We start from the raw sequence: 22226 nt of genomic DNA, 5'->3' as shown, positions 1-22226 counted from the left end.
CGGACCTCCTTCCTCTCCGCCTCTCCTCGTTTCCCGCGACCTCCCGCAGACCGCCGGTCTCGACCGCCAATCCCGAACACAAGAGCGCCCCGGGCGCCGACCGCCCTTCGGGGCGCGGGGCGGCGGCACTGGACGTACGAGCTTCTCCTTGCGCCGGCCGCGGCGCCTCGGCCCTGCCGGCTCGCTCCTGCGCTCGCTCCCGCCCTCCCGGCATTCGGGGCGCCGCGCGCGGGCCCGGCCCGGGGCAGGGCGGCCATGGGCGCCAAGCAGAGCGGCCCGGCCGCTGCTAACGGCCGCACCCGCGCCTACTCGGGCTCGGATCTACCTTCCAGCAGCAGTGGAGGCACCAATGGGACCGCGGGCGGCGGCGGCGGCGGCGGCAGCAGCGGGGCGCGGGCCGCGGCCGCCGGGAGGTTTCCGGCTCAGGTGCCCGGCGCGCACCAGCCCAGCGGTTCGGGCGGCGCCGCGGCGGCCTCAGCGGCCCCGCGCAGTCGCTCCCTCGGCGGGGCCGTGGGGAGCGTGGCGTCGGCGGCCCGCGCGGCACAGTCCTCCTTCAGCATCCCCAACAGCAGCAGCGGCCCGTACGGCTCGCAGGACTCGGTACACAGCAGCCCCGAGGACGGCGGCGGCGGCGGCGGAGGCAGAGACCGGCCGGCGGGCGGGGGCCCCGGCGGGCCGCGTCTGGTGATCGGCTCCTTACCAGCTCATCTCTCGCCGCACATGTTTGGAGGTACGGCTCCCTCCCCTCCCCGGCTCCCGGGTTCCCTGCCTCTCGCGGGCGGCACGTGGGCCGCGGCCTCGCGGGGGTTTACCCTTCTCCTTTTCTCCTTCAGCCTGAGCGCCGCGGCTTTGCCGCGCGGTGCGTCCGGCTCACCCCTGTGGGAGGAAAATCGCCGCTTAACCCCGGCGGAGCCGCTCCCGCCGCTCCCCGGGCTTTGCTTTCCTTAGACACCGGGTGTAAGCCCCCGCCCCGCCTTCCCCCGCCTCACCGTGGCTGCCCAGTGGAAGAAGCCCTTGCTTTTCTCCTTGGGGTGGACGGAGCAAAGATTGTTTTTGAAACAAACCGGTGCAACAGTCCTCGTGGTGGTAGCTTTCAGTATCAGGAAGTCAGGAGGAGACTGGTTGCCAAACGTAGTTCTAACTGGGGACCGAAGCGGGCAGCGTGTTTTAAAGGCCATGAGGTCAGAGGGTCTCAAAGAACATATGAGTTACTTGAAAAAGGAGGGAGTTAACCTCGTTTGGACTGTTACAGTAAAGCTGTAATCCTTAAGTCTGTGTACATAGCCCCACCTACTGCGTAGCGTTTAATTGGTTGAATGTGTGATGGAAAATGTATTTTTGACCCCAGTGAACTGCTACTTTAGATAAGGGTTAATATGAGCCCCGCTTAATTTGGACAGGGCATTTTAAAAATTGAGAGCAGTGTTTTAAAGAGACGCTAATTAGGGAAACTGCCAAAAGCATAGGTGCTTTTGGAAAAGCAGTGTTGACTACGAGTTCAGGAAAAGTCACTTGCGATAAATGGAAATTTTTAATAGCAAAATGATGTGCTTTGATGTAGAAACAGGAAGGGTACACTTGATCTGAGGAAACCGAATTTGGCCTCTTCAGTTATGTCCAGGACTGATTCACTTTACTTCAAACGGCTAATACCCTAAACGAATCAAGACACTCCTTCCTTCCCAGTTCAGAAGAAATTGGAAGTTTTATCTGGTTAGATAGGCTGATTATAGAAGAAAAACATCTCCGTATCATTGCTTTATTGTACTACGTAAATTCACAAGTGAGCACAGCTGGAACAGTGAGGAAATGGTTCCCTCCATTTTTGTGGCCCTTTTTTTTCATATGTTTAATATATGTGAGAAATTGAGTTGGTGAATGGAATGTTCAGTAATGTTAATTATCTGTTCTGATGTTCTCTGTAGTATCAGTATTTATGTTAGCATATTGAAAATGGGAATGTCATTTTTTTTTCATGTTTTTAATATTGCTTTGCACATTCAGTATAGAACAACTATAAACTATTTTATTCCAATTGTTAAAATTTTGCTGTGTAAAGAAAAATACTGATATTTTCTAAAGTTGGGCCATTAAAAAAAAAAACTTCTATTTTTGAGAAAAAGAACTAGTGCTGTCCTTACTGTGATTTAATCATAATTAACATAGTTGAAGATTATTTTGATCTTAATTAACACAGCCGTAGTCACTAAACTGAGGAATAACAAAAGACAGTTTCTTGAGAATGGGAGCTTAGTGCATTTATAAAGGATAAGCTGGTTTTTAAAAATATCTTTTTAAAGTGAAAATTTGCATTTAGCGGTTATGATCAAAAGATGTTTATAAAAGCTTGCTAAAAGAATGAGAAAAAGTTTGTCAAACTAGTATCTTACTACAATATACTGCTTGCTTAAAGGGCTGATAATTTCCTTTAACAAAGAGTTAGTTTATCTGTACGGGTTTATTTTCTGAAAATAAATACCTTCCATTCAGAGCAGGGGGCAAATATTTGTCATTTAGGATTTTAATTCATAGTAAATTAGCAAAGGACAAAGACCTGGTTTGTAAAAGTAGAAGTAGAGCAAATTTATCTTTTTCCTTATTTAAGTTCCTAGTTTTGAGTGCTTAGTTCTTTTTGTACTTTCCAGGGTTAGGATGATTGGGGCCTAATAGCACAGTGATACTGTGGAACTTGTGGCAGCCTTTCTTATTAGCCAGGTCTCTGCAGAGAATAGAGCCCTAATGTCCTAAGTCATCTCTTGTATGGCAGCTAATTAGCTTTTTTCTCCCGTGCTCTTAGAATGATTCTAGTTTTGTATCATCTTTCTGAAATACGAGAAAATAGTCAAATAATCTGTGTTTGGTATTTCAGCTGAGGAACTCCAGTTGCGAGAGTGTGGAAGGGGATCAGAGAAATTAACTTGTTCCCATTACATGATAGGAACTCAAATCATACGTCAGTACCTTAAGTCCTAGTTGATACAGGGATATGGAATACGTTATGTAAAAACATCTTTTTATTGGCATTTGCTTTACTTCTATTTCAATGGGTAGGTTTATCAGAGAAACTTAAAAGAAGCATATTTTTCCTCATCCTGAGATTTAGGAAGCCAGATGAGAGTCTTATTTTATATTTATTTTCAGATAATGAATCTTACTGTAAAAAATTACACTTGATTATACTTCACATTGACTTAATTTTAGTATGTCTTATTGTATTAATGTGTTTATTCAGTTACAAATTGTATAAATGTTTGGGCATATGTAAAGTAATTCCCTCTGAAAATTGAGAAAAATTATTTCCAAATTAATGGGAAGTCTTGCTGTAATTTCGTAAAACTTAATTGGTATTTGTTATTTTGTAATAAGAAAATATGGTACTAATAAGATGCAAAATTGTTTTTCTCTTTTGGGCTGTCATGTAACTTATAGAAAACCTAAACAGTATACTACTCTCTTCTTCTTTAAAACAGTAGTCCAGCAAATTGAATTGTTAGTAGTTTCATCATAATGAATGACCAAATTGAGTGAGATTTTCTGTGTCGGTTTTATGTTTTGAGTATGTATTTTAGCTGCATACAATCTTACTCAGTTTTCTCTGATATTTTAGTTTACAGAAATTTTAGTGTACAGAAATTCAGTGTACAGAAATTTCCTAGCATTTCCTAGAACTGAGCAGTTTTTCTTATTTTGCTATTTCTTTCGGACTGCTAAGTCTAGAAATACTAAAGTGGACGAAAGCCTTCTCTTGTCTATCACCTTTGTTTTAAAATAGGCCTTTAGTGACATATAGGCTAATAATAATATTTAAAAACCTTGGTGGTATTTTAGGATTTTTTTGGCTTTATTTTAGGTCTACATTTTTCCACTCTCAAGTTGTTAATGTTCATAAAATCAGTTGTTATGGGTGGTAGGATAGTCTTTAATGATCCAGCAAGGGTAGGGAAGATAAATTGGACTATAAAAACATTCAAGTGAATGGAGATTATTTCTAGAGGTAGCACGTGGGCTTCATAATCATACAGGAGTCTAGAAGTGAAAGTGTAAAATGAATTAATCTAGACAGTTAACTGGTGGTACTCAGTTGTTTCTGCCTTCTCCTAATTGGCTTGAGTCTGTTAGGGTCTGTTGTCAGAATGTTTCAGTAGTCTGACTCTAATTCATGCGCCTTTAGTTACTTAGGAAACATCTTCCTTATGTTGAAGGAGTGTGGGTTAGCTCATAAAATGGCATATGTTCAATGAAATCTGTATTTCTAGACAGATTTCTCCTAATCTTCCAGAAAGATGCAGGTTTTTAAGGTAGTGAATTATCTCCATTAATTGTTAATGAATCATTCTCCATCATTCACTTCTTGCCAAAATATTTGAATCCGGGATACTGTGATTAATCTACTTCCTATTTCTGAATTTTCTTTTATTCATTTGAAAACCTTTATGTAGTGTGGCAGAAGAGAAATACCTCCTTCTTCCTAAGAAAAATTACACTTCTAATTATTTTTGAAAATTCTCTTTTTTTCTGCTTTTTCACCTCCAGCTTTCTTTTATTATTTTTTTCTCCTGAAAGTTCTCTTGTCTGCAGGGTAGAAGGTGGGCTGGAGGGAGGAGTGGTTTGTGTTGTACTGGGCATCATCTGATAGGAAAGGTGACTGACCTGAGTACTTTCGATGCTGTGCTAGTTGCAAAGCCAGTCCTTTTACTACTAAGGATAGTGCCTCCAGCCTGTCCCCAGCCCCCTCCAGTTTGATTGCTTTGCCTGGTAACCAGTAACCGCTTACTGGTTACTTACTGGTTCGTTCTTGTTTTTTTGGTTACCAATAAAGTTAATTGGGTACAAGCTTTTAAAATACTGATTATTCTGTGTTTATAGGGAGAATTGCCTTAATGTTATACTTAACTACATATACCGGATATGTGCATGATTGAGTATGCTAGCAAATGGGTTTTAAAAAAGTATAGAGACAGTTTTATATAGCAAAGTACTTAAAAAAAATATTTTCATAAGATTTTATTTATTTATTTGACACAGAGAGAGAACACAAGCAGGGGTAATGGGAGAGGGGAGAAGCAGGCTTCCCACTGAGCAGGGAGCCCAGTGAGGGGCTCGATCCCGGGACCCCGGGATCTTGACCTGAACCGAAGCAGATGCTTAACAACTGAGCCACCCACGTGCCCCATATGTCTTAATTGTGCATTTACTTGACTGGTACTAACTAATGAATTAGGTTTGTTCTACTCTTGTTTAAGTGTTTAGAAATTGGGGAAAACATGTCTTTTGTATAAACAGTGAAAGGGTTCACAAAACCTTAAGTTTTGATTATAAGTTTTCTATTCTCCTTATTAACAAATTCCTATACATTTTTCTGTCCAAAACAACACATACCTATTATCTCAGTTTCTATAAGTGAGACTGGGTTCCGTCTAGCGTGGGTCTGCAAGACTGCAATAAAGGTATGCCAGTACTGGGTTGTTCCTTAGTCAGCTGGGGAAGGGTCTATTTTCAAGCTGCCTCAAGTTGGCAGAATTCATTTCCTCGTATTTGCTAAGCCCATGACATCTTGCCGCTTCAAAGGCAGCGAAGGAGACAACCCAGCGAGGTAAGCCGGTGCTACATTCACTCTTACATAGATATGGACATGTGATCACATAAGACCACTGCTTTGCTGCTTTCCCTGGTTGGAAGCAACTCACAGGTCCTGCTAGACTCAAGGGGAGGGAATGACAGATGTAAATGTCAGAAGGTGGGGATCATGTGTGGCCATCTGAAAGTCTATCCACTGTGTTGATTATAGACTTATGTTGACGAGTCAAACATAACAACTGTTCTAATTATTTTTAAATTTATTTTTTATTTATTTCAGAAAAGTTGTAATAATGTATGGTAAATGGTGCTTCAGTGAACAGGAATTTATTTTTTTAAGGGGCCGGCATTATAGTTTTCAAGAGTACAAACAAGGTTTCTCCTGTACTTGCTCAGATCTCAGTTGAATTTTTGAGATTATTATACATTGTAACAAGTGCTGTAATAGGACTGTTGTTACAAAATGCTTTGTAAGGTATCCTTTTCTTAGGTAAGGAATACTTCACAGAGGCAGGTAACATTTGAACTGTAAGGATTTAGCAGTCATGTGTGTGTTTGGGGTGGGAGGCAGGGAACATTCCAGACGAAGGAAGAAGCCATAGAAGCCTTGGCTTTTGATAGGGCATATTGAAAAGTTAAAGGTTCTGGATTATAGGGTGTAAGGAGGATGATGAGAACGTGAAACTAGAAAAGTCTGTTTGGACCATTTGTTGAAAGATTTTATAGTGCTGTATCTTTGTTTTACTTAACCAGGTTTTAAAGTAGGCACCACTATGGTCATAGTTGATACGGATGGCAACCTTCCTGAGCAGTGAGTGCATTGCTTGGCCTGGACACTGTTAGTGTATTGCTACTCATGATTAAACTGCTTCTTAGAGGGCGCCTGGGTGGCTCAGTGGGTTAAAGCCTCTGCCTTCAGCTCAGGTCATGATCCCAGGGTCCTGGGGTCGAGCCCCGCATCAGGTTCTCTGCTCCGTGGAGATCCTGCTTCCTCCTCTCTCTCTGTCTGCCTCCTTGCCTACTTGTGATCTCTGTCTGTCAAATACGTAAAATCTTAACAAACAAACAATCCTGCTTCTTAGGAGGGGAGAGAGAGCAGGAAGATAAGAACTCTCTTAGACTATAATTGGTGGAAGATGCCTAAATTGAAATTAAAACTTTGGTGGAGGAGAGGAAAAGTTAGATTTCAGTGAGATTTCTTAGGTAAAACTGATGGGATTGAGAACCTGGGTGCATAGTGATGTCATTAACCAATCTAAAAAAGAAAGAAAAAAATTTTAGGATATGAGTTCTTGCAGGCCTCTTAAATTTTGAGTGGCTTCAGGGTTTCCATGTAGAAGCATCCTTTAAGCAGTTGGAAATATACATCAGTAATTTAGGGCATTACAAAACTTGAGAAATAGTTAGCAAATTCTAAGTGAAGACAAAAAATGGATAAGATTACTAAGGGATGAATATAAATTGAACTGGGGAACAAGCATGGAATCTGGCAAGCAAGAATTTTAAGAGACAAGCAGAGTAGGAGACAGCGATTAGAATCAAACTCAAGGAAAAGAAGTGATGGAAGTGTTTTGTTTTGTTTTTTTGTTTGTTTTTTTTAAAGATTTTATTTATTTATTGGACAGAGAGATCACAAGTAGGCAGAGAGGCAGGCCGAGAGAGAGGAGGAAGCAGGCTCCCCGCTGAGCAGAGAGATGGCACCCTGGGATCATGACCTGAGCCGAAGGCAGAGGCTTTAACCCACTGAGCCACCCAGGTGCCCCGGAAGTGTTTTTTAATTATAAAAATAATACATGTTCATGAGAGAAAATTAAAATGCAGAAAATACTGAAAAACACAAGAAATTGCAAATGACTTGCACTTAACTGCCAGAAATAACCAGAATCAAATGTTGATGTCTACTTTTTCATATATATGTCTTAGATACGAAATTTGGAACACTTATCCTATATATCTTCTTTTCATTTTAAACTTTTGTGATTGATGTTCTAATGTAAAATTTTAAAGCTAGAGATTTCCCTCTGAGAACTGCTTTAGCTGAATCCCACAAATTATGAAGTGATTTTGTTAACATGCAGTTAAAAATATTGTCTAAATTCTCTTGAGTTCTTCTTTGATCATGGGTTAGATATTTTTTGCTCTTTTCACTTCGTTAGTTTCTTCTGTGACATTGAATTTTTTTATAACATTTTTGATGGCTGCTCAGTGTTCCAAAATTCACTCAATAAATATTTAATGAGGACCCACTTTGCCACGCACCGTCCTAAGGATACAGAAATGAAGAAGTAAAACACCTATCCTTGCTTTCATGGACCTTCTGTTCTACTTGAGGGAGACAGTAAATGAGTAAAAACAGTGTGTCAAAGGGTGTTGAATGTGATGGGAAAAATGGAGTGGAAAGGTGGGTAGACATCATGGGGTGGAGACTTTGTCCCTATGTTAGTTTTTCAGAGATAACCTCATTGACAAGGTTAACATTCAAGCAGAAAGAAGCAAACAAGACGTGAGGGATCTCTAAAGGAAAAGCATACCCAGGCAGAAGGAACAGTAACTAGAAAGGCCCAGAGGAATGAATGCACCTGCCACATTGGGGTGCGAAGTTGTGAAACCCGAACAGTTGTGAAACCAGCGGTGTTAGAGTGCAGAGGGTGGTAGATGAGAGCAGAGAAGAGTGGGATGGGGCAGAATCAGAAAACTCATTGTAACCACTGACTGGTTCTGACTTTTTTTTTTTTTAAGATTTTATTTATTTATTGGACAGAGAGATCACAAGTAGGCAGAGAGGCAGGCAGAGAGAGGGGAAGGGAAGCAGGCTCCCCGCTGAGCAGAGAGCCCGATCCTGTAATCATGACCTGAGCCAAAAGCAGAGGATTTAACCCGCTGAGCCACCCAGGCGCCCCTGGTTCTGACTTTTGTTTTAGAGAGAGATGGAGAGGCATTTGAGAGTGTTTGTTTGTTTTTTCCTTAAGATTTTATTTCTTTGGTGTGCCTGGGTGGCTCAGTGGGTTAAAGCCTCTACCTTCAGCTCAGGTCATGATCCCGGGATCCTAGCATTGAGCCCCGTATCGGACTTTCTGCTCAGCAAGAAGCCTGTTTCCTCTCTCTCTGCCTACCTCTCTGCCTACTTGTGATCTCTCTCTGTCAAATAAATAAATAAAAATATTAAAAAAACAAAAAAGATTTTATTTCTTTCTCAGAGTGTGAGTGAGAGCACAAGCGGGAGGAGCCTCAGGCAGAGGCAGAAACAGGCTGGCCGCTGAGCAGGGAGCCAGTGTGGCTCTGGATCCCAGGACACTGGGATCAAGACCTGAGCCCAAGGCAGAGGCTTTACAGACTGAGCCAGCTAGGCATCCCAACGCTTGAGAGCTTTTGAGCAGAAGATGAACATAACTGCACTGGGCTTTTAAAGGATACTCTGGCCACAGTTCAAGAGTGGGCACTAGAGGTCAAGAGCCAAGAAAGGAGTTAAAAATAAGGGCAAAAGGTAACAGTGACTTAGCCAGGGTGGTGGCACTGGAGGTGGTGAGGAGTGGCCAGACTCTGGATGTCCTGTTCTTAGAAGATGGAGCCGACTGGATGAGCTGTTGAAGGAGTGAGTGAGAGTGAACGGGGAGGCGGAGTTTACACGGTTTATTTGCAGTTGGGTGCTGTTACATACTAAGTGTCGTCAAAATCCTGGCATGCATGTGTTTATGTTTCTCCTGTTCTTAAAAATTTATCAGAGGTGTGGGATTGTTAGAACCAAGAGCTGTGATTGTTCAAGGCTTTGGATCTCTATTGCTGAATTGCCCTTTGGAAAGGGCAACTTCTAGCAGAGTATAATTTCAGAAGTATCTCATTTTTTTTCTCCCTGTGAAAACTCTAGTGAGGTTTTTAATACTTAAAGGGCAGGTTGGTAGATTCATTTTGAGTTACACCCATCAGTCATTATTCTATTCAGTGCTCTCTCTCTTTTTTTTTTTTTTTACAGTAAATTTAATGTATCAAAAAATAAGTATATTCCATCATTTGAATTTAATAAATTCTGGCCATCTGTATGCCTTATTTTTGTTGAAATTGTGATTAGCCTGTGATAATTTATAAATTTCTACTATTTGTATACATATGAGCTGAGAAAAATAGAACAAAGAAATCATATAATATACATGGTGAGTTATTACATGTAATTCAGGTTTGAATGATAAATTTTACCACTTTTATTATGGATTTTTTTTATTAGTACTGCCCTTACCTCTTTTCTTTCTTTCTCATTTTGTAAAGTTAATTGTGCCCTTCTAGTTTTCTTTTCTTTCTTTCTTTTTTTTAAGTAAGCACTACACCTAATGCGGGCCTTGAACTCACGGCCTTGAAATTGAGTTGCATGCTGTATTGACTGAGCCAGCAAGAGGGGCCTATCTCTTAGCTTCTTAGTTAATTTTATTTTTCATTTGTTCTTTTTTAATGATAAATGCCTTAAGGCGATGATTATTCCTTGGTACATGTAGTCATTTCCCATAGCTTTTGATACTTAGTATTTTCATACTATTAAGTAAGTGAACTCTCTTGAGGAGTGTTTTTGTTAACTACACTTAGATTTTTTTCTTCTGTAACCTAGGAGTTACATGAAAGTGGCTTTATCTTTGGTAAATTTATTGTTTATTGTTCTTGCTACCCTCTTGTTATTTTTACCATAACCTAGAGGTACTGCATTGTCAAAGAGTCTTAAGATTTTCTTTTCAGTTGCAAATGATAGAAGTACAATGCAGATGGTATTAAGTGGAAGAACAATATTATAGATCTTGGGATGAGTCTGTGTTCATCCACTCTGCACATCGTATTTGATAGGCCCTTTCTGCTAACTCTTAACCTATCATTTTGGATAGGATGTTTTTGGAATTACTTCTGTGATTATTTCTTCTGCTTTTTTCTTTTCTCTTTATTTCAATGTTGGCTGCTTAGAGTGATTTTTGCTTTATCTTTTTTTTTTCTTTTTTATATCTTTGTTTCTTGTTCCTTTTATGGGGGGGTTCTCCCCAACTCTTACCTTCTAACTCTTTACTTGACTTTTGTTTATTTCTGTAATCTTTTTATTTAGTTTCTGAGAGCTTTTTTGTCTGATTTTTTTCATTTGTTTTGTTCTATATTGAGGGTACAGTATCTTTTTCTAAGAATATTAATGATAACCTGTTGTGTATGCATATGCTTCATTCTTCCTTCCAGTTACTCACTCAGTTCCCTCCCAGTTGCTTTTTCTCTTTGTTTGGCTTCAGTCTTTCATTAGGTTCTCTCTTCAAATGTTGGTGATTGTTGGCTGATCACTCAATTCATTTTTATTGGAAGCTGTCCGTGTATGCAGAGTTATCTGTCTGGGCCCCTTCTCTTAGGAATTAAGAAATTCCTCGGAATTAAATTATTGTCTTTTTCTTTGGAATGGAATGGCTTCTCTCTCTCTCTCTCTTTCTCTCTCTCTTTTTTTGCCTGGAGGATGTACCTTTTTTTTTTTTAAGACTATTTATTTCTTTGACAGAGAAATCACAAATAGGCAGAAGTAGGCAGAGAGGCAGAGAGAGAGAAGGAGAAGCAGGCTCCCTGCTGAGCAGAGAACCTAATGTGGGGCTCCATCCCAGGACCCTGGGATCATGACCTGAGCCGAAGGTAGAGGCTGAACCCACTGAGCCACCCAGGCGCCCCGAGGATGTACTATTTTATAACTTAGTTGTAGGAGCAGAGTGAGAAGAAAGTCAGGAATGGTAACATTCAGTGCTGTACTTTAATTTCCATATACATTATCAGTAGGTACCTCAGTCTTTATTCCTGTTATCCCCAAGTCCAGACATTTTCTTTCTCCAAATAACAAAACTAGTATAATTCCTGCCTGGGAGAGGAACAGCTGCCTAGTTGCTGGAAATCAGGGATGAAAACTGGAAAGAGACTTGCAGTAAATCTTTCTCTTTTTACTCTCCTTGTGCCTGCCACTTCTTTTGTCTGTGTAAATGAGCTTGCTTTTCTGCTTTTCTGATTCTGCAGTGAAAGTTCCCACTCATTTTCTTTCCGTAGTCTAAGGATATCCCTTTTTCCCCCTCTGTCCTTTTAAAGGCTGAATTCCTTTTAAATAAACACATTTTTGACGATTTTAGTAAGATGTTTGAACTGAGGGGAGGCTGATAAATGTATTCAGGCAATTGTCTTCAGCTGGAAGTCCTCTTGTTTTTCCTAATTGCCCAAGAAATACAAATCCATTTCTGTGAAATTTCAACAATTCAGATAAAATGAAAGTCACTTTCACTCCTTCTCTGGTGATCCCATTCACTACCAGATGTCACTATTATCATTTTTTTGGTATGTGTACTTCGTAGCTTTTTGATAAATTGATTTACATACTTACAGAGAAAAACAGTTTCATTTGTATGAGATTTTGTGATAGAAACTTATTGTTGACAAGAACATGGTCCTACTATATTCTTCTAAAACCTGCTTTTTTTTCTTGTTAATGGGTGTAGTAGTTTTTTTTAATGTGGGAGGGCATATAAGTTTAAATCTTCAACTGCTGCATACTTACTATTCCATAATACGCATGTGCTGCAATATATTTAACCATTCTTATGTTGGTAAGCACTTGGGTTGTTTACACTTCTCCAGTATTGTAAAAAACAACTTTATCAATATGTGCATATTTACAGATTGTTCTCAGGGAGGTACTATTAGGACACCAAACATCTGGAATTAGTGTCAGACTCCACAAATTTAATGGCAGTGTCCTGAGAAGACTGCCCTCATTTCAGCTTCAGCTACATTTTGGGGTTCCCAGGCCTTTTGTACTAATCAAAGAACTACAAATTTGGAGTAATGGGGGTGGGAGGGGAGGTCCCATGACTTCTCAGGTTTGATAATTCACTAGAATAACTCATAGGACTCAAGATAATGGTATACTTGGGATTATAGTTTTATAATAAAGGATATAAATGAGGATCAGTCAAATGAAGAGACATAGTTTGCAATCTGAGAGGATCCTGAACACTATGCTTTCCTGCCTTCTCATGGAATCGGGCTGTGTCACCCTCCTGACGCAACAGTGTGTTCACCACGAATTAGAAAGATTCCCAAAGCCTAGGTGTCCAGACTTTTTATTTGGGTTTTATTATGTCGATATGGTTGGTTAAAAACTGGCTATATGGTTGGACTCAGTCACTCACTCCCTCTACTCCCTAGAGGTTGTTGGCCTGGCTCATCACCCTTCAAGCCTTTACTCTGAGGGTTGGTCTTTCTGGTGACTAGCCTCTATTCTGAATTGTCTTAGCAGCATAAAGTCACATGGGATCCCAGGGGGCTCATGAATAGTGAAGACATTCTTATCACTCAGGAAATTCCAGGGTTTTAGAAGCTCTGTGCCAGGAACCCAGGAACAAAGACCAGACAGATTCTTTATTATACAACAGATACCTAGAAGTAGAATTTTCTAGTTGAATGGTATACACACTTTAATTTTTAATGGAAATTGAATAGATGACTGATTTTAATAGATATCCCTCCTCAGAGGCACTACTAATTATTTTGCACCATTATATGACAATACTAAATTTTCCATAACTTAGCTGCTATTAGATGTTACCTTTTCCTACATTTCACTTGTTGAAAAATTTTGATTTGCAGGGTGTCTGGGTGGCTCAGTTGGTTAAGAGCTTCCTTCAGCTCAGGTCATGATTGTGGAGTCCTGGGATCAAGCCCTATATTGGGTTTCCAGCTTGGTAGGGAGCCTACTTCTCCCCCCTCTCTGCCTGCTGTTCTGCTTGCTTGTGCTTGCTCTATTTCTCTCTCTCTGTCAAATAAATAAAATCTTCAAAAAAAAAAAGTTTTTTTATATGCATTTCCTGATTGCTGGTGAAAATAAGCATCTTTTCAGGTGTTTTATTATTAGCTGTATGTATTTCTTTTTTGAATTGCCTACTCCTTGACTTTGTCCATTTTTTTTGTTATGTTACCTATTTTATATTGATTTGTAGTTCATTATATATTCTGCAGATTAGTCTTTGGTTTATAGGTTTTAAATATTTTCCCCCAGGTTATTGACTTAAAAGATTAAATTTTTATGAATTAGATTTATTGTGTCAGTTCCAATGGTATAGAGTTACGAAGTTAAATTATTAAAATGCTATGTAAAAGTATTTTGTTTCCTATAAATGAAGAAGGGCCTTTGGGGTACCTGGGTAGCTCAGTCAAGTGTCTGCCTATGGCTCACATGATCCCAGGGTTATGGGATCGAGCCCCACATCTGGCTCTCCCTGCTTAGAAGGGAGCCTGCTTCTCCCTCTTCCTCTGCCTGCCACTGCCCTTGCTTGCGGTCTCTCTCTGTCAAATGAATAAGTAAAAATCTAAAAAAAAAAAAAGACCTTTATTAATGGCAAGATTTTTTAAGGTGATTTTTAGCTGTTTCAGATATATTGGATCTAGTTTCAGAGGGATTTAAATTATGTAAGCCCCCATTTGTGTCTGTCCCATTTTGGGGGGAACATTTGAACTCTTTCAGAGTAATGAAGAATGGGACAAAGAAGAGAGTATTTGTTGTGGAAGTATGGTGTGAGAAGTCCAAAGGTAATAACTAATTTAAAAAAAATTCTGTGAATGGTATTTATCCAGATCATTTCTCTTCCGTTTTATTAAAGACGGTTTAAAATTGACCATAACTCCCAAGTGACATAATTTTATAAATATTAAATTCTCTGTTATAATGACTTATTATATGTTTAGTAGCTTTATAAATTGCTATATGATTTTTTTTTTAAGATTTTATTTTTTTGACAGAGATCGCAAGTAGGCAGAGAGTCAGGCAGAGAGAGAGAGAGAGAGAGAGAGAGGGAGGAGGGAAGCAGGCTCCCTGCCTAGCAGAGAGCCAGATGTAGGACTTGATTCCAGAACCCTAAGATCATGACCTGAGCTGAAGGCAGAGGCTTAACCCACTGAGCCACCCAGGCACCCCTATATGATGTGTTCTTCATGGAATATAGAAGTATGTAATAGAAGATTTAATTCTTATATTTAAAATTTACCACTGGGGTGCCTGGGTGGCTCAGTGGGTTAAGCCGCTGCCTTCGGCTCAGATCATGATCTCAGGGTCCTGGGATCGAGTCCCGCATCAGGCTCTCTGCTCGGCAGGGAGCCTGCTTCCTCCTCTCTCTGACTGCCTCTCTGTCTACTTGTGATCTCTGTCTGTCGAATAAATAAATAAATAAATGAATGAATGAATGAATGAATAAAATTTACCACTGCAGGGCCTCCTGGCTCAGTATGTAGAGTGTGACTCTTTTTTTTTTAAACGGTTGTTTTTTTTTTTAATTTGACAGAGTGTGTGAGTAGGGGGGTGCAGAAGGAGAAGCAGACTCCCCTCAGAGCAGGGAGACTGATGTGGGCCTCTATCCCAGGACCCTGGGATTATGACCTGGGCCGAAAGCAGACGAGTAACTGACTGAGCCACCCAGGCGCCCTAGAGTGTGACTCTTGATCTTAGGGTTGTGAGTTCAGACCCCACATTGGGCATAGGGCTTATTTAAAATTTCTTATTCTTACAGAGCTTATTTAAAATTTAAATAGAGATTATTTAAAACCATTGAAGTGATTTCTTAAAAACTTAAATATTAATTTTTTTGGCCTAAAACTCTCAGAAATACATAGTTTCAGTAAATATCAATGAAGCCTTGTTTATAGAACTCTTAGTTATATACGTATATTTATTAATTCTATCTTAATATCCCAGCATGAATGTTAACTTGTGTGATAATATTACTAGTTCATATCTGTAGATATTTTATAGTTTATAAAAGCATAGTTAGATACTCTGTATTATCAGGTAACACTTTGCAATACACAGAGAACCTAATCTTCATTTTTTTTTAAAATATTTTATTTATTTATTTATTTGACAGAGAGAAATCACAAGTAGATGGAGAGGCAGGCAGAGAGAGAGAGAGGGAAGCAGGCTCTCCGCTGAGCAGAGAGCCCGATGCGGGACTCGATCCCAGGACTCCGAGATCATGACCTGAGCCAAAGGCAGCGGCTTAACCCACTGAGCCACCCAGGCGCCCCCTAATCTTCATTTTATAAATGAGAAAACTAAGCCTCTGATATGTTAAAGAATTTGGCTTTTAGCTATATAAATCATTATGAATCTGAATCACATCAGTGTCCCCCCCCCCCCCCCCGCCCCTATTTCTCCGTGTGTTTTAGTCCTATGGATGTTGTAACAGAGTACAGGGCAAATGTAGTATAGTTAGGAGGTCAGAGGTACAAAGATGGCTCTCAGGGGGCTGATACCAAGGTGTTTATAGGCTGCGTCTGGAGGTTCTGAGGGAAAACCCATTTCCTTGTCTATTTCTAGCATCCAGAGACCAACTGTACCCCTTCCTCTGTGTTCACAGGGAGGGGCAACATTGGCCCAAGTTTTCTCACACTGACCTCTCTTTGGTTTTAACTTTTCTGCCTCACTTCCACATTTTAAGGACCCTTATGATTGAGTTGGGCCTACTCAGGTAATCTAGGATAATCTCTCTATTTTAAGATCAATGACTAGCAACCTTAATTCGACTTTGCTATGTAACCTAACGTGCTTCCAGGGGATAGGCTGTAGACATGTTGAGGGCCATTCATTATTCTGCCCACCACACCATGAAAACTCTTCAGTATCCTCATTGTTTAAGGAAAAGGAAGTATTTTTGCTTTCATAATGAGTTATCATTATGAGAGGAAAAAAATGATATGAAACTGGAAAAAAATAGAGAAAATGTTCTGTATTGGCTGTTGTATCTGAAAGAAAGTTAGGAGTTCTTTTTCTGGGGTCTCTGGTTGGCTCAGTCTGTATAGCATGGGACTCTTGATATCAGAGCCATGAGTTCAAGCCCCACATTGGGGGGGTAGAGTTTACTTTAAAAAAAATTATTTTTTAAAAATACAGTTAAATGAATGCTTCACAAATCTGTGAAACAATATAAATGAATGAACTGTTAGAATTGGAAAAATAAAAGGAAAAAAATGCAGTGATAACATTATATAGTCTCTTAAATTTAATTCAAAGCAGAGTTGTCATTTTTATACATATTAAATATTAAAGTCTAGTTATGGAAGGATGTTCTTTACTTACAGTCTTGGTCATTGAGTTCATAGGATAAACTTCAGGTAGTCTATAAAGCTTTTGAAATGATATACAAAATTTTGTGGTTAATGTAAAATGTTTTGGAGGAATAATTCATGGTTTTTATCAGATTCTCAAGAATTAAATTAACAACCATTGGTCTACAAATTTTTTTTCATGTCTAGTTAATTTTTTTTTTTTTGCTAAAGTTCTTTGATATTTTTGTGTAGTTCTTGTATTTGAGATTTAATTTGTAAAACAAAGTATTAAGCTTCTGCCACATGTTAGGTGCTGTTCAGTAGTGAATGTAACAGACACGGAACCTGTTTTCATCATGCAGGGTAACCCATCACATTCTTTTCTAATTTTTTTAATTTTAATATTTTTTCCTGAGCCTTCTCTGATTTTCTTATCATCGAGAACTGACCACTTTGTGGAAAGGAACTACTTTATTCCCTTTTTAAAAATTTAGGATTAATTTGCATACATTGGAATGCACAGATCCTAAGTGTACAGTTTAAGGACTTTTGACAATTACATTTGACAATACACTGTGTAATATAACTATCAAAATAGAGAACATTTTCTTCACCCCAGATGTTCTCTTATGCTCCTTTACAATCATTCCCACCCTACTTCCAAAAGGCTGTTTAGTATTACCTGTTTATATTATCATTAGTTTTGCCCTTTCTTGAACCTCATATAAATGGAGTCCTACAACATTACCCTTTCATGTTTGGGGTAATTGTAAAGTAAGTTAGAAATGAGAGACACTGGAAGGATTAATGAAATTTTTTCTTGCTGCTCCCATTTCTCTGCTCTGTCCCTTCATGCCACTCTGTCTGGGATTACTGTACAACACTATAATATGCACATTGAAATGAAGAATATACAGTGTTAATGATAGATACATGGTAGAAGGTGTGATTGTGTGAATATCTTAGATACAAGATAAACTTAATTTATTTTTTTTTAAGATTTTATTTATTTATTTGACAGAGAAATCACAAGTAGTCGGAGAGGCAGGCAGAGAGAGAGGGGGGGAAGCAGGCTCCCTGCTGAGCAGAGAGCCCGATGCGGGACTCCCAGGACCCTGAGATCATGACCTGAGCCGAAGGCAGCGGCTTAACCCACTGAGCCACCCAGGCGCCCCAAGATAAACTTAATTTAAAAGCTAATGCTAAAAGTTATTCCTACTTTGTCTGTTCTTTAATTTTAAATTATCTAGGAAAGTTTTTAGATGATACTTAATGTTTTAGGTAGTATTCACTATAGCAAAGTGGGATATAGTGGTTGATTTATTTGCAAATTGCCAATTATCAGAAGGACAAAATTCAAAGAACTTTATTTTTAGGATCAATATTTCCAAGTATGAGGGAAATTTTACATGTCCATGGAATATAGATAAGTGGTTCAACAAAAACTCAAGAGTTGGTACTTCATTATGTTTTTGGTTGAGTCTAAATCTTTTTAAAAATTAAGTAGGCAAATGGCCAGTCATAACTTTCTTTTTGCCTGTAACATATTTTTGTTTTCATGAAAGTCTAAGAAGTAAATGAGTCAGGAATCATACTAAGTTCTGTGTACAATTTACCTGTATCCAAAATAACAGCTGGGCCTGAAAGAAATTCTAGCCTTTATGCAAGAGGAATTAGAAAAGGAATGGCTCTTATGACAGTGAGACAGTGAGAGATAGTCTTATACCAAGTTTCTGAAACCAAGATTAACCAAAGCTGAGACAGGTGAGGAGAAGGGTCTGTTCCTCTGTTCTAGCCCTTTGTATTGAGCTGCATGGATTGAGAAAGGTGACAAGAATGGCAAAACCTCAGCTGGGAGTCCTTTAGTAATTATAAGAAGGAGTATATATATATATATATATATATTTTTTTTTAAAATACAATATTGTGTACCTTTGATGTGTACAGTGTGATAATTTGATACACATGTATTACAAATTGATTATCAAAATAAAGTTGACATTTTCATCACACACACCATTTTTTTTTTTTTTTTTTTTTTTTTGTGGAGAGAACTTTTTTTCCCCACTAAGATTTTGTTTGTTTATTTGGCAGAGATCACAAGTAGGCAGAGAGGCAGGCAGAGAGGAGGGGGAAGCAAGACTCCCTGCTGAGCAGGCAGCCTGATGTGGGGCTCAATCCCAAGACTCTGAGATCATGACCTGAGCTGAAAGCAGAGGCTTTAACCCACTGAGCCACCCAGGCACCCCGAGAACTTTTTTAAAAAAGATTTTGTCTCAGAGGGAGGGAGAGAGAGAGAGAGAGAGCGAGCGAGCGCACAAGCAGGGGGAGTGACAGGCAGAGGGAGCCCAGTGTGGGACTGGATCCCAGGACCCCGGTATCATGATCTGAGCTGAAGGCAGACACTTAACCTCCTGAGCCACCCAGATGTTTCAAGAGAACATTTTGGATGTACTGTCTTCACAAATTTCAAGTCTGTGATACAGGACTATTAACAGTGGCCACCAAGCTGTACATTAAATTCCCTAAAACATACCTTGACTAGCATCTCATTCCTTTACCACACAGTCCTGGGAGTCCTTTCTGTTTCTATGAGTTTGGCTCATTTATTTATTTAAGTATAATTAACATCCGGTGTTGTATTAGTTTCAGGTGTATCCCATAATGATTCAACAATTCTGTACATTATTCAGTGCTCACCGTGATGAATATAGTCATCATCTGTTACTCTACAACACCATTACAGTATTGTTGACTATATACCCTGTGTTGTACTTTTCATCCCCATGACTTTATTTTTTATTTTAAAGTAAATTCTGCCCCCTTTGTGGGACTCAAATTTATGACCCTGACAGCACGAGTCACACGTTCTCCAGACAGAGCCAACCAGGCGCCTCACCACGACTTTATAACTGGAAGTTGGTACCTTTTAATCCCCTTATCTATTCACCCATCCCCATATCCACCTTCCCTTTGGCAGCCACCAACTCTCTGCATTTGAAAGTCTGGTTCATTTGTGTTTTTAGATTCCACGTATAAAAGAAGCCATATGGTGTTTGCCTTTTCCACCTGACTTAGCATTATACCCAAGTCTGTCCATGTTGCAAATGGCAAACTCTCCTTTTATATGGCTGAGTAATAATCCGTGTGTGTGTGTGTGTGTGTGTGTGTACACATATACATATGTATGTGTATGTGCCACCTTGAGGAAGAGTGGTTTTAAAAAGCTAGTAAAAATTGCTAAAAGCAGTCTGGGACACAGCTGCATTTGCTTTTGATACATTAAATATTTTGGAAGACTCATGGGTAGTAGAACAAATTCTACTTAGAAGTGAATAAAAGTGGCTTTATGTTTCATGGACTTCAGTTTCCAAGATAAACTACAGAATAATAAGGATTTTAAATTTAAAAAACATGTCTATGTTTTTGATTTGAATATACTAGGACAGGCAAATTCCAAAAAGGTAATTAAAATGACTGTATAAGAACAAATGATTAGGTCAGCTGCCTAGAGAGAGTGTCCTTTTGTAGGATAATCCACTAAAAGGAGTCATAATGGTATTTGGAGAAAGGTGCCTGCTGTTGCTTGTTCAGAGAAGAAAGTCTTTCCACTTTTTTCAGAGGTGGTGGTGAACTTGAGCTCTCAGCATCATTTCCTTGGTGTTCTGAAAGCCATTTTCCTTCGAGAGTCAGGAGCTATAGAGGAATTTGGGAGATTTGACAAGCAAGCATTCTCCACAAAAAGTTGAGATCTGTTGGGTACCAAATTAACTACTATCCCATCTTGCTTTTGCTTTCTATGCACATACTCAGTGTCTTAAAAGATTTTAAAAAAGTGTTTTATATATATAGCAGGGACTAGAGAAGAATATTTCTTATACTATATATGAAAATGCAATAGTGGACTTTATAAGCAAAGACTGCACAACAAAGCCTAGACATTCTTTTGTGTTTTAACGGACATTAAAATTGAGTTTGGTGGAAACTTGTTTTCTTATCATCATATATAGTCTGATTTTTTTTGTTGTTTTACTTGGTCATTAAATATTTAATGCCTGTGCAGTGGGCTACGTAGACTTTCTGGTACTGGGAATGCAAAGTTGAAAAACAGTTTTGTCCCAAGAAGCACAGAGTCTAGTGGGAGAGATAGCTTGGAACCAAATGATTATAAAAGTGACAGGGATTAGTTTCAGTGATTTTGTTACCAAATGAGTGTATAAATGTGTAATGAAGAAAAAAGACCAGGAGGTATTCATCCATTTACTAAAAGTTGGCTATTTCTGGCAAGTAGGAATACTGCTTTCTGTTTTCTTGTGTATGTACAGTTATAACACGTAATTTCTGTAAACAGAAAGGAACTGGTAGTGATATCATCATCATGGCTACAATTATAATTCCTGTGCTGCCATTACTCATAATTCCAGAGCTCAGATTCACACTCAAGTTCGTCTGACTCTGAGTATATGCCATTAGCCCTCCAGCCCCGGGAAGCAAAACCAACTTTGGACATCATGGGCAGTTTAATCCTATTGAACACTGCTCTCCTAAGATTCTCCTGGAAGGGAGAGTTTGTAGACAGGCAAGTTTGTAACGTATTAAGGTTCTGTAGTAAAGAAATCCAGAGTAACTCATTTTAATTCCTCATTTCCCAAATTAATTTCATATTAACCTCTTCTTTGTTTTTTGCCCCCCCCCCCCAGTAATCCTTTTTTTTTTTTTTTTCCAAAGATTTTTTTATTTACTTATTTGACAGATCACAAGTAGGCAGAGAGGCAGGCAGAGAGGTGTGGGAGGGTGGGGTGGGAAGCAGGCTCCTGCTGAGGTAAAGCCTGATGCCTGGCCCAGTCCCAGGACTGTGAGATCCTGACCTGAGCAGAAGGCAGAGGCTTAACACTGAGCCACCCAGGTGCCCCCACCAGTAATCCTTTATTGATGATCTGTGGCTCTTACAATTTAGTAGGCATGAGAATCACTCCCACCCCCAGAGTTTTTGATTCAGGTAAGTTTGGGATGAGGCATGAAAATTGGCACTTTTTTAAACAAGTTTCCAGGTGTTGCTGACGCTCTTGGCCGAGGAACCATACCTTGTGCTCTCTTTTGTTATGGGCTTTGTGATTCCATTTTGCCTTGAGATACAAACTCAGAACTGATTATGATATTGATGTTTTTCTGCTGAAGAAGGTATCTTAAGAGCTGGAAATAATTGTGCTCAGCACAGAAAGAGCCTCCGAGGGTGGGGGGTTTCATTAATAAAATAACCAAGGGGCATTATTTCCCTCTGTCATCAGTTCTGTGGCCCTGTGAACTTCTGCTTAGTCATATATAGATGGAGAGGATTTTTTTTTTTAAATAGATGAAGATGATTAAACCTGCTTCAGAAGGTTGCTTCAGAAGGTTGTAATAAAGATTAAATGATACAGTATTTGCAAAAGTGCCTAATACAGGGCCTAGTGCACTCCAGGTGCTTACCATCTTCCTAATCAAAGTTCAGTTTCTGGACCGAGGTATTAAACTTCACTTAGGAGCTTCTTAGAAACGACTTCAGGCCCCACCCCAGATTTATGGAAACAGAT

At 39.6% G+C, this 22226-nt stretch overlaps 1 protein-coding gene across 2 annotated transcripts in view; it reads left to right on the top strand.

Moving 5' to 3' along the window:
- Positions 1 to 255: 255 nt before the first annotated feature.
- The window catches only part of ZNRF2 (zinc and ring finger 2), a gene marked incomplete at its 5' end in the record, with an annotated part of 380791 nt that continues 358820 nt past the window's right edge, over positions 256 to 22226 (top strand). For both annotated transcript variants that reach the window (XM_082692876.1, XM_082692877.1), the window contains one exon: positions 256 to 730. In XM_082692876.1, coding sequence (XP_082549002.1) covers positions 256 to 730 — 475 coding nt within the window. The remainder of the gene's footprint in view (positions 731 to 22226) is intronic.

The sequence above is a fragment of the Mustela nivalis genome (genome assembly GCF_964662115.1).
Source record: "Mustela nivalis genome assembly, chromosome: 12".
Taxonomy (NCBI): Eukaryota; Metazoa; Chordata; class Mammalia; order Carnivora; family Mustelidae; genus Mustela; species Mustela nivalis.
The sequence above is the reverse complement of the archived record's forward strand: the minus strand, read 5'-3'. Positions and strand labels throughout refer to the sequence as shown.